The following is a 14,091-nucleotide window of genomic DNA, read 5'->3' on the forward strand; positions in this document are numbered from 1 at the left end:
TTTCAACTCAGTGGCCAGATTTCAAAGGCTCTTACTTTGCAAAACTGACAGAATGTGTTCATTTTCCATATGAATCTGGGAAGACTTCTGTTTTTTCTGTTGTGTAAAAAAAAAAAATTTTCAACCTAGTATGAAATCAAATGTATAGCACTGTCTGTATTCAGCATTATACCTTATATTGAATGAAAAATCCTGGGTGTTTTTTGGTGTAGCCAAGCCACTATAAATATTGTATAAGGGATTTTCCACAGTAGCACTTGAAACTAGAACAATTTGACATTTCAAAATGAGAGGATTATAGATGTCACTACGTACATGTGCCTTTTTCAAAGGCATAAAAACAATTTTGTACTGCTTCAATTGTATACATTACAAGTTGTGTATAGCCACTCATAACTACTTTTTAAAGTAGTTTGGCTGAATAATTACAGAATTATTCATTTGTTTGCTGTATTTTGAGTGTGCACAGTTCTTTGATATTTGAACTGTTACTAATTGACTACCAGCCAGATGCTCGATTAGTAGCTGAAGAGGAAGCAAAGCGGTTGGACGAACTACAAAAAGAGGGAGAGAGAGATAGGAGAGAACAGCTTGTAAAAGCACATCTGAGAGGAAGTCATGCCTTGAAGATAGTCCATTTGGCACAGGTAAGCAAAGTAGAAATAGTACACTGTAATTCTTCATCAATGTCAAAATGACCAGCAATTAAAAAACTAAACAGTAGTAAACTGGATTCTAAATTAATTAGTTTGAACTAGAACATGCTGACTTCAGGAAAGACCTTGGAATAATGGATGTTTTCAAAATGCATATCCTTAAAAGAAAAATGTTCTCATTTTGCTCAGCCCTGCAATCAAAGTTCAGAAGGTAAGAAGCAATTCTCTCAGTCATTAAAATGACAGGGATTTGAAAATTAAAGGAATGCTGCAGATAGTTCAGGTTTTGTGGATAATGCCCAAATTTTACAAAACCTGATATATAAAAACAATAAATAAAAAGGTTTTTGGTTAGGTGTAGGTCTTGAGTTGCAAACACTGGAAAAGGAATGTTGAAATGAGTGTATAAGAAGTGGGAATGTACAGTCTGTTTTTAAATTGACTTATTTTTTTACCAAAATTGTCCACATACAAACATATACATAGTAAATGATGGCTTAGACTGATTTAAAAAAAAAGTGGAGTGAATTTGAGCTATTTATTTTGCAAAGCTTGCAAACTCTGCTGTTATGCTTCTAAGTTCTTTGCTTCAGAACTGTTTGGCTTGATCTTGAATACTGCTGCCCCTTTAATGTAAAGGGTTTTTAACTGAAGTACTGCAGTGTGAATAAACTGCTTAAAATGGTCTAAATCAATAAAGTGGTCAAACAGCAGGAACAATTTAGGCAGATTCAAAACTTGCGCATTTCAGAATCCTGGTCTCTCGCAGTGTTCTAAGAACTGTAGTGGTTCCTTTAGTGACTTTTAAAAATGTTCATAAAACTATTATATTGATTTTCTTCAACTCTGGATTAAATTTTAACGAAGGGTAAAGTTTTCAAAAGTGCGTGAGTGAAAATCAACGGGACATAAGGTTTATAATCACTTGGGCATGTTTCACATTTTTACTTGACATATACAAAAGCCTTATTTAAGACGCTATAATCAGTCTTTCTTCTACTTTAATTCTCGTTTCAATGCTAAATGAACACTTAAAAACTGAATATTGAAACATTTAATTTTAGGCAAAATACAGTTTTTAAACACTTAAAAATGACCTATGCTTTATATTAAGCAATAGTGAAATTCCTGACTTTGGAATTTGACATCTAATTCTGATAGTCCTTCTCATCCCCATTTAGATATTTAACTGTGTTGTTACATAATGATGACAGTGCTCAGCAACACCCAGAAGTGAGTGTGAATAACTAGGTTGTTCTAAAGTTAAAACATATATTCTGAATACAGGCTACTCTGCTCCCTTCCTCTCCTAATTTTAAAAGAGATGGCAGAGTGATTTTTAATTGTGCATAGTAAAGGTGATTGCAAACTATGTACTTTTTAACCCAGCATTCTTTAGAGGCAGCATGACTGATAAGACTTAATCCACAAAATAGTAGTTGGGAGAAAAGTAATTATTCTCACTTTACACGTGGGAGAATCTGAAGCAGCAGCTACCTTTTAGTAGGAATCCATAAACTTTACCTCCAAAAGCCTGGGTTTAAATTAACTTTAGTGACAAATTACCGTATATACTCGTTCATAAGCCGATTATTTTTGGTAAAAAACGTGACGCATCAAAGAGCAGGGCTTGGCTTATAAACAGGTCTACACCAAAATTTGATGATTTTAAACTCTATGAAATCATTGAATTGAATATCTAATACATTGTCGTCTTGTTTACCTGGAAGGTCACAGGCACGGAGCCCCCTCAGCTCTCAGTGGCCGCGGAATGGCAAACCCTGATGGGCTAGGAGCCAAAGTTTGCTAACCCCTAAAATAAAGGGTCTGCTTATGAAAGGGTCATACAGTTTTTACTATTTTTACCTATCTATCTTGTGGGGTCGGTTTATAAATGAATGGGCTAATGAATGAGTATATATGGTAAATGAGTTTGTTTTCAATCTAGCCAACATTCCATACTGCCATAGTTCAGCCCCAAGCATCTCTGGGTATGTCTACACTACGAAATTAGTTTGAATTTATATAGGTCAGTTTTTTATAGGTCAGTTATATAGGTCAGTCCCCACACAAAATGCTCTAAGTGCATTAACTCGGCGGAGTGCTTCCACAGTACCGAGGCTAGTGTTGACTTCTGGAGCATTGCACTGTGGGTAGCTATCCCACAGTTCCCACAGTCTCTGCTGCCCATTGGAATTCTGGGCCGAGCTCCCAGTGCCTGATGGGGCCAAAAATTTGTCACGGGTGGTTATGGGTAAATGTCGTCAGTCAACCCTCCCTCCGTGAGAGCAACAGCAGACAATCGTTTTGCGCCCGTTTCCCTGGATTGCCCGAGCAGACGCCATAGCATGGCAAGCGTGGAGCCTGTTCTGCTCACTGCAGCTGTTATGATTATTGTAAACACCTCATGCATTATTGTACAGTTTATGCAGAACCAGCACCTGAAAAACCAGGTGAGGAGGCATGGTGATGAGGACATTAAAACATGTCTCTAAAACCGCTGTCCCCGGCAATTTGGAGATCATGGTGTTACTGGGGCAGGCTCATGCCGTGGAACATTGATTCTGGGCCCAGGAAACAAGCACAGACTGATGGGACCACATAGTGTTGCAGATTTGGGATGATTCCCAGTGGCTACGAAACTTTTGTATGCGTAAGGGCACTTTCATGGAACTTTATGACTTGCTTTCCCCTGCCCTGAAGTGGAAGAATACCAAGATGAGAGCAGCCCTCACAGTTCATAAGTGAGTGGCAATAGCCCTGTGGAAGCTTTCAATGCCAGACAGCACCGATCAGTCGGTAATCAATTTGGAGTGGGCAAATCTACTGTGGGGGTTGCTGTGATGCAAGTAGCCAATGCAATCATTGAGCTGCTGCTGTCAAAGGTAGTGACTCTGGGAAATGTGCAGGTCATAGTGGATGGCTTTGCTGCAATGGGATTCCCTAACTGTGGGGGGCCATAGACTGAACCCATATCCCTATCTTGGCACCGGAGCACCAAGCCGGCAAGTACATAAACCGCAAGTGGTACTTTTCAATAGTCCTGCAAGCACTGGTGGATCACAAAGGACGTTTCACCAACTTCAAAGTGGGATGGCCGGGAAAGGAACATGACGCTCACATCTTCAGGAACTCTGGTCTGTTTCAAAAGCTACCGGAAGGGACTTTCTTCCCAGACAAGAAAATAACCGTTGGGGATGTTGAAATGCTTATAGTTATCCATGGGGACCCAGCCTACCCCTTAATGAAGCCATACACAGGCAGCCTGGAGAGTAGTCAGGAGCTGTTCAACTACAGGCTGAGCAAGTGCAGAATGGTGGTAGAATGTGCATTTGGACGTTTAAAAGCGCGCTGGCGCAGTTTACTGACTCAGACCTCAGTGAAACCAACATTCCTGCTGTTATTACTGCTTGCTGTGTGCTCCACAATATCTGTGAGAGTAAGGGGGAGACATTTATGGCGGGGTGGGAGGTTGAGGCAAATCGCCTGGCCACTGGTTATGGGCAGCCAGATACCAGGGTGGTTAGAAGAGCACAGGAGGGCGTGGTGCGCATCAGAGAAGCTTTGAAAACCAGTTTCATGACGGGCTATGGTGTGAAAGTTCTGTTTTTCTCCTTGGTGCCCCCCCGCCCCCGTTCACTCTACTTCCCTGTAAGCTAACCACCCTCTCCTCCCCCCCTTTGATCACCGCTTGCAGAGGCAATAAAGTCATTGTTGCTTCACATTCGTGCATTCTTTATTAATTCATCGCACAAATATGGGGATAACTGCCAAGGTAGCCCGGGAGGGGTGGTGGAGGGAAGGACAAGGCCACGCAGCACTTTAAAAGTTTAAAACTTATTGAATGCCAGCCTTCTGTTGCTTGGGCAACCCTCTGGGGTGGAGTGGCTGGGTGGCCGGAGGCCCCCACACCCCGTTCTTGGGCGTCTGGGTGAGGAGGCTATGGAACTTCGGGAGGAAGGCGGTTGGTTACACAGGAGCTGTAGCGGCGGTCTCTGCTCCTGCTGCTTTTCCTGTAGCTAAATCATACACTGCAGCATATTAGTTTGATCCTCCAGCAGCCTCAGCATTGAATCCTGCTTCCTCTCATCATGCTGCTGCCACCTTTCAGCTTCAGCCCTCTCTTCAGCCCGCCACCTCTCCTCCCGTTCATTTTGTGCTTTCCTGCACTCTGATATTGTCTGCCTCCATATATTCGTCTGTGCTCTGTCAGTGTGGGAGGACAGCATGAGCTCAGAACATTTCATCGCAAGTGCGGTTTTTTTCGCCTTCTAATCTTTGCTAGCCTCTGGGAAGGAGAAAATCCTGTGATCCTTGAAACACATGCAACTGGTGGAGAGAAAAAAAGGGACAGTGGTATTTAAAAAGACACATTTTATAGAACAATGGGTACTCTCTTTCACGGTAAACCTTGTTGTTAACATTACATACATAGCATATGTGCTTTTGTTACAAAGTCGCATTTTGCCTCCCCCCCCCACTGCATGGCTCACTCCTCCTACCTCCTCGTGGCTAAGAGTGGAGAACATTTCTGTTCAGCCACAGGCAAACAGCCCAGCAGGAACGGGCACCTCTGAATGTCCCCTTAAGAAAAGCACCCTATTTCAAACAGGTGACCATGAATGATGTCACTCTCCTGAGGATAACACAGAGAGATAAAGAACGGATATTGTTTGAACGCCAGCAAACATATGCTGCAATGCTTTGTTCTGCTATGATTCCCGACTACGTGCTACTGGCCTGGAGTGGTAAAAGTGTCCTACCATGGTGGATGGAATAAGGCTGCCCTCCCCAGAAACCTTTTGCAAAGGCTTTGGGAGTACATCCAGGAGAGCTTTATGGAGATGTCCTTGGAGGATTTCCGCTCCGTCCCCAGACATGTTAACAGACTTTTTTCCAGTAGCTGTACTGGCTGTGAATGCCAGGGCAAATTAATCATTAAACATGCTTGCTTTTAAACCATGTATACTATTTAAAAAGGTACACTCACCAGAGGTCCCTTCTCCACCTGGTGGGTCCGGGAGGCAGCCTTGGGTGGGTTTGGGGGTACTGGCTCCAGGTCCACGGTGAGAAACAGTTCCTGGCTGTCGGGAAAACTCTCTGCTTGTTTCTCTGCTTGTTTGCTGTGAGCTATCTACAACCTCCTCATCGTCTTCCTCGTCCCCAAAACCTGCTTCCGTGTTGCCTCCATCTCCATTGAAGGAGTCAAATAACACGGTTGGGGTAGTGGTGGCTGAACCCCCTAAAATGGCATGCAGCTCATCATAGAAGCGGCATGTTTTGGGCTCTGACCCGGAGCAGCCGTTTGCCTCTCTGGTTTTCTGGTAGGCTTGCCTCAGTTCCTTAAGTTTTTCACGCGGCACTGCTTCGGGTCCCTGTTATGGCCTCTGTCCTTCATGCCCTGTGAGATTTTTACAAATGTTTTGGCATTTCAAAAACTGGAATGAGTTCTGATAGCACGGATTCCTCTCCCCATACAGCGATCAGATCCCGTACCTCCCGTTTGGTCCATGCTGGAGCTCTTTTGCGATTCTGGGACTCCATCATGGTCACCTCTGCTGATGAGCTCTGCATGGTCACCTGCAGCTTGCCACGCTGGCCAAACAGGAAATGAAATTCAAAAGTTCACGAGCCTTTTCCTGTCTACCTGGTCAATGCATCTGAGTTGAGAGTGCTGTCCAGAGCGGTCACAATGGAGTACTCTGGGATAGCTCCCAGAGGCCAATACCATCTAATTGCATCCACAGTACCCCAAATTCGATCCAGCAAGGCTGATTTCAGTGCTAATCCCCTTGTCGGGGATGGAGTAAGGAAATCAATTTTAAGAGCCCTTTAAGTTAAAAAAAAGGACTTCGTCATGTGGATGGTGCAGGATTAAATTGAGTTAACACTGCTAAATTCGACCTCAACTATTAGTGTAGACCAGGGCTCTGTTTGTCTTGAGTCTGTTGATACAAATGAAAAAGTGCTCTTGGCTGAGTGTTTTCGGTGATCATCCTACCACTTTGGAATTCACATCTCCCTTGATACAAAATGCCCTGATCTTTTGAGTACATTGCGGAGCTCATCTTTTTTTTCCCCAAGATGTTTGAAAATGGGGGGAATTTTAGAGATGACAAACTATTGTATGGGGAAGAGGGATTTAATTTTTATTAAATGAACTTGCTTACTGGTGGTGGGTTATGTTTGTGATATAGTTAAATTATATCTAGGGTGCCTAGATCACATACTACTTTTTTCCACAGAACATCTGTGCCTCATTACATATATAGGAATGAGGGTTCAATATTTTATTTTTCAGTAAATGAACTTAGGCCATATTTATTGTACAGCATCCACCCCTTGCTGTGAATATAAAATTGTTAATTGCCTTATGGCTTTTCTGTAGTGCTTATCAAAGTATCTGAGGTTTCAGAGTAGCAGCCGTGTTAGTCTGTATTCGCAAAAAGAAAAGGAGTACTTGTGGCACCTTAGAGACTAACAAATTCCTGCATAGACAATCCAGGAAGTTTTTGGAAAGCGTAGGGGACAATTTCCTGGTGCAAGTGCTAGGGGAGCCAACTAGGGGGAGCGCTTTTCTTGACCTGCTGCTCACAAACCGGGTAGAATTAGTGGGGGAAGCAAAAGTGGATGGGAATCTGGGAGGCAGTGACCATGAGTTGGTTGAGTTCAGGATCCTGACGCAGGGAAGAAAGGTAAGCAGCAGGATACGGACCCTGGACTTCAGGAAAGCAGACTTTGACTCCCTCAGGGAACAGATGGCCAGGATCCCCTGGGGGACTAACATGAAAGGGAAGGGAGTCCAGGAGAGCTGGCTGTATTTCAAGGAATCCCTGTTGAGGTTACAGGGACAAACCATCCCGATGAGTCGAAAGAATAGTAAATATGGCAGGCGACCAGCTTGGCTTAATGGTGAAATCTTAGCGGATCTTAAACATAAAAAAGAAGCTTACAAGAAGTGGAAGGTTGGACATATGACCAGGGAAGAGTATAAAAATATTGCTCGGGCATGTAGGAAAGATATCAGGAGGGCCAAATCGCACCTGGAGCTGCAGCTAGCAAGAGATGTCAAGAGTAACAAGAAGGGTTTCTTCAGGTATGTTGGCAACAAGAAGAAAGCCAAGGAAAGTGTGGGCCCCTTACTGAATGAGGGAGGCAAGCTAGTGACAGAGGATGTGGAAAAAGCTAATGTACTCAATGCTTTTTTTGCCTCTGTTTTCACTAACAAGGTCAGCTCCCAGACTGCTGTGCTGGGCATCACAAAATGGGGAAGAGATGGCCAGCCCTCTGTAGAGATAGAGGTGGTTAGGGACTATTTAGAAAAGCTGGACGTGCACAAGTCCATGGGGCCGGACGAATTGCATCCGAGAGTGCTGAGGGAATTGGCGGCTGTGATTGCAGAGCCCTTGGCCATTATCTTTGAAAACTCGTGGCGAACGGGGGAAGTCCCGGATGACTGGAAAAAGGCTAATGTAGTGCCCATCTTTAAAAAAGGGAAGAAGGAGGATCCTGGGAACTACAGGCCGGTCAGCCTCACCTCAGTCCCTGGAAAAATCATGGAGCAGGTCCTCAAAGAATCAATCCTGAAGCACTTAGAGGAGAGGAAAGTGATCAGGAACAGTCAGCATGGATTCACCAAGGGAAGGTCATGCCTGACTAATCTAATCGCCTTTTATGATGAGATTACTGGTTCTGTGGATGAAGGGAAAGCAGTGGATGTATTGTTTCTTGACTTTAGCAAAGCTTTTGACACGGTCTCCCACAGCATTCTTGTCAACAAGTTAAGGAAGTATGGGCTGGATGAATGCACTATAAGGTGGGTAGAAAGCTGGCTAGATTGTCGGGCTCAACGGGTAGTGATCAATGGCTCCATGTCTAGTTGGCAGCCGGTGTCAAGTGGAGTGCCCCAGGGGTCGGTCCTGGGGCCCGTTTTGTTCAATATCTTCATAAATGATCTGGAGGATGGTGTGGATTGCACTCTCAGCAAATTTGCGGATGATACTAAACTGGGAGGAGTGGTAGATACGCTGGAGGGGAGGGATAGGATACAGAAGGACCTAGACAAATTGGAAGATTGGGCCAAAAGAAATCTAATGAGGTTCAATAAGGATAAGTGCAGGGTTCTGCACTTAGGATGGAAGAATCCAATGCACCGCTACAGACTAGGGACCGAATGGCTCGGCAGCAGTTCTGCGGAAAAGGACCTAGGGGTGACAGTGGACGAGAAGCTGGATATGAGTCAGCAGTGTGCCCTTGTTGCCAAGAAGGCCAATGGCATTTTGGGATGTATAAGTAGGGGCATAGCGAGCAGATCGAGGGACGTGATCGTTCCCCTCTATTCGACACTGGTGAGGCCTCATCTGGAGTACTGTGTCCAGTTTTGGGCCCCACACTACAAGAAGGATGTGGATAAATTGGAAAGAGTACAGCGAAGGGCAACAAAAATGATTAGGGGTCTAGAGCACATGACTTACGAGGAGAGGCTGAGGGAGCTGGGATTGTTTAGTCTGCAGAAGAGAAGAATGAGGGGGGATTTGATAGCTGCTTTCAACTACCTGAAAGGGGGTTTCAAAGAGGATGGCTCTAGACTGTTCTCAATGGTAGCAGATGACAGAACGAGGAGTAATGGTCTCAAGTTGCAATGGGGGAGGTTTAGATTGGATATTAGGAAAAACTTTTTCACTAAGAGGGTGGTGAAACACTGGAATGCGTTACCTAGGGAGGTGGTAGAATCTCCTTCCTTAGAGGTTTTTAAGGTCAGGCTTGACAAAGCCCTGGCTAGGATGATTTAACTGGGACTTGGTCCTGCTTTGAGCAGGGGGTTGGACTAGATGACCTTCTGGGGTCCCTTCCAACCCTGATATTCTATGATTCTATGAAATTTATTAGAGCATAAGCTTTCGTGAGCTACAGCTCACTTCATCAGATGCATTTGGTGGAAAAAACAGAGGAGAGATTTATATACACACACACACAGAGAACATGAAACAATGGATTTATCATACACACTGTAAGGAGAGTGATCACTTAAGATAAGTCATCACCAACAGCAGGGGGGGGAAGGAGGAAAACCTTTCATGGTGACAAGCAGGTAGGCTAATTCCAGCAGTTAACAAGAATATCAGAGGAACGGGGGGGGGGTGGGGTGGGAGGGAGAAATACCATGGGGAAATAGTTTTACTTTGTGTAATGACTCATCCATTCCCAGTCTCTATTCAAGCCTAAGTTAATTGTATCCAGTTTGCAAATTAATTCCAATTCAACAGTCTCTCGTTGGAGTCTGTTTTTGAAGCTTTTTTGTTGAAGGATAGCCACTCTGAGGTCTGTGATCGAGTGACCAGAGAGATTGAAGTGTTCTCCAACAGGTTTTTGAAAGTTATAATTCTTGACGTCTGATTTGTGTCCATTCATTCTTTTACGTAGAGACTGTCCAGTTTGGCCAATGTACATGGCAGAGGGGCATTGCTGGCACATGATGGCATATATCACATTGGTAGATGCGCAGGTGAACGAGCCTCTGATAGTGTGTCTGATGTGATTAGGCCCTATGATGGTATCCCCTGAATAGATATGTGGACAGAGTTGGCAACGGGCTTTGTTGCAAGGATAGGTTCCTGGGTTAGTGGTTCTGTTGTGTGGTGTGTGGTTGCTGGTGAGTATTTGCTTCAGATTGGGGGGCTGTCTGTAAGCAAGGACTGGTCTGTCTCCCAAGATCTGAGAGAGCGATGGCTCGTCCTTCAGGATAGGTTGTAGATCCTTGATGATGCGTTGGAGAGGTTTTAGTTGGGGGCTGAAGGTGATGACTAGTGGCGTTCTGTTGTTTTCTTTGTTGGGCCTGTCCTGTAATAGGTGACTTCTGGGTACTCTTCTGGCTCTGTCAATCTGTTTCTTCACTTCAGCAGGTGGGTATTGTAGTTGTAAGAATGCATGATAGAGATCTTGTAGGTGTTTGTCTCTGTCTGAGGGGTTGGAGCAAATGCGGTTATATCGTAGCGCTTGGCTGTAGACAATGGATCGAGTGGTATGATCTGGATGAAAGCTAGAGGCATGCTGAATTGGAATTAATTTGCAAACTGGATACAATTAACTTAGGCTTGAATAGAGACTGGGAATGGATGAGTCATTACACAAAGTAAAACTATTTCCCCATGGTATTTCTCCCTCCCACCCCACCCCCCACTGTTCCTCTGATATTCTTGTTAACTGCTGGAATTAGCCTACCTGCTTGTCACCATGAAAGGTTTTCCTCCTTCCCCCCCCCCCCCCCCCCCCCCGCTGTTGGTGATGACTTATCTTAAGTGATCACTCTCCTTAGTGTGTATGATAAACCCATTGTTTCATGTTCTCTGTGTGTGTGTGTGTGTGTGTGTGTGTGTGTGTGTGTGTGTGTATATAAATCTCTCCTCTGTTTTTTCCACCAAATGCATCCGATGAAGTGAGCTGTAGCTCACGAAAGCTTATGCTCTAATAAATTTGTTAGTCTCTAAGGTGCCACAAGTACTCACTTTGCAAAAAGAAAAGATCTGAGTGCTTCAGAAAGATCATAGAAGTTATCTTCGTAACAAGCCCTTGGGCGGGTGGGGGGGAGGGAAGATATCTTCATTTGCCAAATGACAAGTGAAGGCACAGACAGATTTAGCCCAACATTTGCAAAAGTGTCCACTAATTTTTGGAGCCATGGTGATTGGCTTGAGTCAGATAAGGCTTGATTATTTTCTAAGGTTCGATGTAACTGCATCTCTTATTGACTTCAGTTGGAGGTGAGTGCTCACCACAGAGAAAAATGACTTTTGCCTCTTTTTAATTTGAGAAGCCTGAAATGTTTTCTTAAAACATTTTTCTGCCTTTTTTTTATTTTGCATTAGCAATTCTGCTTTTGTTTAGCACAAAGGTCTTGATGGTGACTAGAGAATTAGAAAAATTATATCACAAGAGATGAGGTGAAAGTTGAGCTTTTAAGAAAGGAATGGGTTTTAGTCACTGTTGTAACTCCCTGGTTTTTGTTTTAACACTTGTTTTAACTTGACTAACATTTTGGAGAAAAGAAGTTTTCCTTAAATATTCAATATCCCCAATCTGTCAGGTTAGGTGTGTGAGCTAATGATCTATATAGTCTCATCCAAGACACCAACCAGTCATCTAGGGAAGACCAAAATTGACTGCTGATATTTCTAAAGTATAAAATAGAAGGAAACATATTTAAAACAGACTTTCAGACTTCTTTTATATATCATGACAATGCAAATAGAGTACTAGCCCAATTTAAAAAAAAAAAAATCCTTTGCAGGTCAGCAATTTACAAAGGACCCAATGTTTTGTTCTATAAAATAGAAAACTTGGAATTATCCTATATTTAGGAAAGTTGGCCTACAGGTATATTTTCTGATCTTTAACATTGTAGCTGATCCTTCAGTGCTATTAATGACTCTCTTGATGCCAATAAATGTGTAGGATATCTAGATTAATATATTTTAAGAGATGTTCTGTGTGTATGTATTTAAGATCAGGAATTTTGTATTCCAATATGAAGCAAGCATTAAACAAATCTCCTGGCAGCTAAATTAAAATGTTTTATTAATGCTAATGTCAGATTGTTTGGATGTGAATGCTAAATTGTTAATTGATTACTTTGCTACTTGAAGGACCGGGAAAGGCTAATGAAAGAACTTGAACAGATGCAGAATATGGACCTGGCACGCAGAAGACAGATTGTGGCACAGATGCCACCTCAGCTGTTCGAACCTGCATACAGACGCCTGGAAATTAAAGAAGACTGGCAGAGGGAACTGGAGTTTGCCTTTGAAGATATGTACAGTGGAGATAGGAGTAAGCTATTTTTGAAAGATTAAGTGAGCCACTCTCAGCGTACAGTATTTTAAAAAAACAAAAACAAAAAACTTTGTAGTAGGAGATGTAAATTAGATGTGTTGAAAGATTCAAACAACTTTGTTTCTTTGAAACAAAGTTTTAATTTTGGAACTCTTGAGGAGCTTCTTATGTGATGGTCTTAATCTTGCAATTTAAAGTGGTTTTATTCAATTACAGATTAGAATATATGACTCTTTCACATGGTTTCATTTTTTTATTAGAAATGAAAGGAGACATGATTTTGCACCTAGAGCCACAGCCTTTGCCAATTCCCTCTGATCGGCCTCAAGATGAGGACTTGGATATCTCCCTAGAGCCAGATTTTGCATGTGAAACTCAACCAAATTTGGATGAGGTGGCAGAAAAGGAAGCCCAGCACCCCAGTGAACCAGAGAGTAAGAAACTTTCAAGTTTAACTCTTGTATTGGATATACTTCATTATTTAAGCCATTTGGATGTACCAGAGGAAAAAGAGAGGTATTGTTTTTGTACAGGAATTTTGGAAAATGTAGTAGTGAGTTAAATAGAAACTATATTGAATACCAGAGATCATGGTATCTTCATCTCTCTTTAATTAATTTTAACATCTAGAAATAAGAACTACTGAATTTATAATATATATTTGGAAGGGGGATGAGGTACAGTTTCTTTGGAACCATAGCTTTGAGTAGTTTAAGTTGAATGTAGATTATCTAGTTATTAAAGTATTTTTGTAATTATAGATATGAAATCTGTGCATCCTTAACGGCTCTTGATACTTTCCATTCCAGAAATTGGAGTGTAATAAATACAAACTTCAAATGAAAAAGTGAACTCTCGGGTTTTTTTGGTCTCAGTCCTATGAATTGTGTTGAGTAGTACTGAGGACTATCCTAAGAAGTTGCAGGATTTGTAACTGTAACTAGTGAAATTGCATGTTGACTGTAATACATGCACATTATAAATATTTTGAAAAGGTACTTTAAGATATCTATGTTGAGAACCTGTCTCTATTCCATGTCAGAAAGTTGTTGTCTCCTTAATCCAATTGTATAAGCAGCTAATGAATACAAATTTTGCCACGGTAAATATCTTACTAGGATGATTTTTTGTTTTACAATCAATGACTTGCGTAATGTGTACCTTGTTTTGTCTTGTTCTTATACCTTTAAGAGTTTGAGGTCTGTGTTCCTCCTAGATCATGAAGTGAGAGTGGCTCCCCAATCACAATCAAAACTGGTTTTTAAAAAATTGCTAAATAAGATCCGGAGCCAAAAAGACCAGTGGACTTCAAAATGTGATCCAGAGATTCAAAGTGAAATTGGGACAATTGAGACAGGAACACTTGCTAGTGAAGAGAGACGATTATGTGATTCAGATCCTGGTCGTGAACAACATACTGATTCAATCTCTGAAGCCATAGGTAAGTATTGTGTAGCTCTCCATCTAAAATTAAATGTGCTTTGAGAGCAAAGAAGGCCTGGCTGGGCAGAGCTGTGAATACTGCTTTACCCATAAGAACTCTTTAGTGAACAGCCTAAAGTTGGTGCTTTGTTCTGTTCATTTTGGAGATGTGAGTTAAAAAGTG

At 42.4% G+C, this 14,091-nt stretch overlaps 1 protein-coding gene across 11 annotated transcripts in view; it reads left to right on the top strand.

Annotated features, from left to right (window-relative positions):
- Positions 1–14,091, top strand: part of CEP295 (centrosomal protein 295) — an 86,759-nt gene that overhangs the window by 11,457 nt on the left and 61,211 nt on the right. For 10 of the 11 annotated variants that reach the window (XM_043504139.1, XM_038376642.2, XM_038376652.2 and 7 more), the window contains exons 7-10: positions 507–647; positions 12,299–12,482; positions 12,746–12,919; positions 13,702–13,926. In XM_043504139.1, the coding sequence (XP_043360074.1) occupies positions 507–647; positions 12,299–12,482; positions 12,746–12,919; positions 13,702–13,926 (724 nt within the window). Of the gene's footprint in view, positions 1–506; positions 648–12,298; positions 12,483–12,745; positions 12,920–13,676; positions 13,927–14,091 lie in introns of those variants that run through there. The other variant, XM_043504144.1, reaches the window with a different exon arrangement.

Source organism: Dermochelys coriacea, chromosome 1 (assembly GCF_009764565.3).
Source record: "Dermochelys coriacea isolate rDerCor1 chromosome 1, rDerCor1.pri.v4, whole genome shotgun sequence".
NCBI classification, from domain to species: domain Eukaryota; kingdom Metazoa; phylum Chordata; order Testudines; family Dermochelyidae; genus Dermochelys; species Dermochelys coriacea.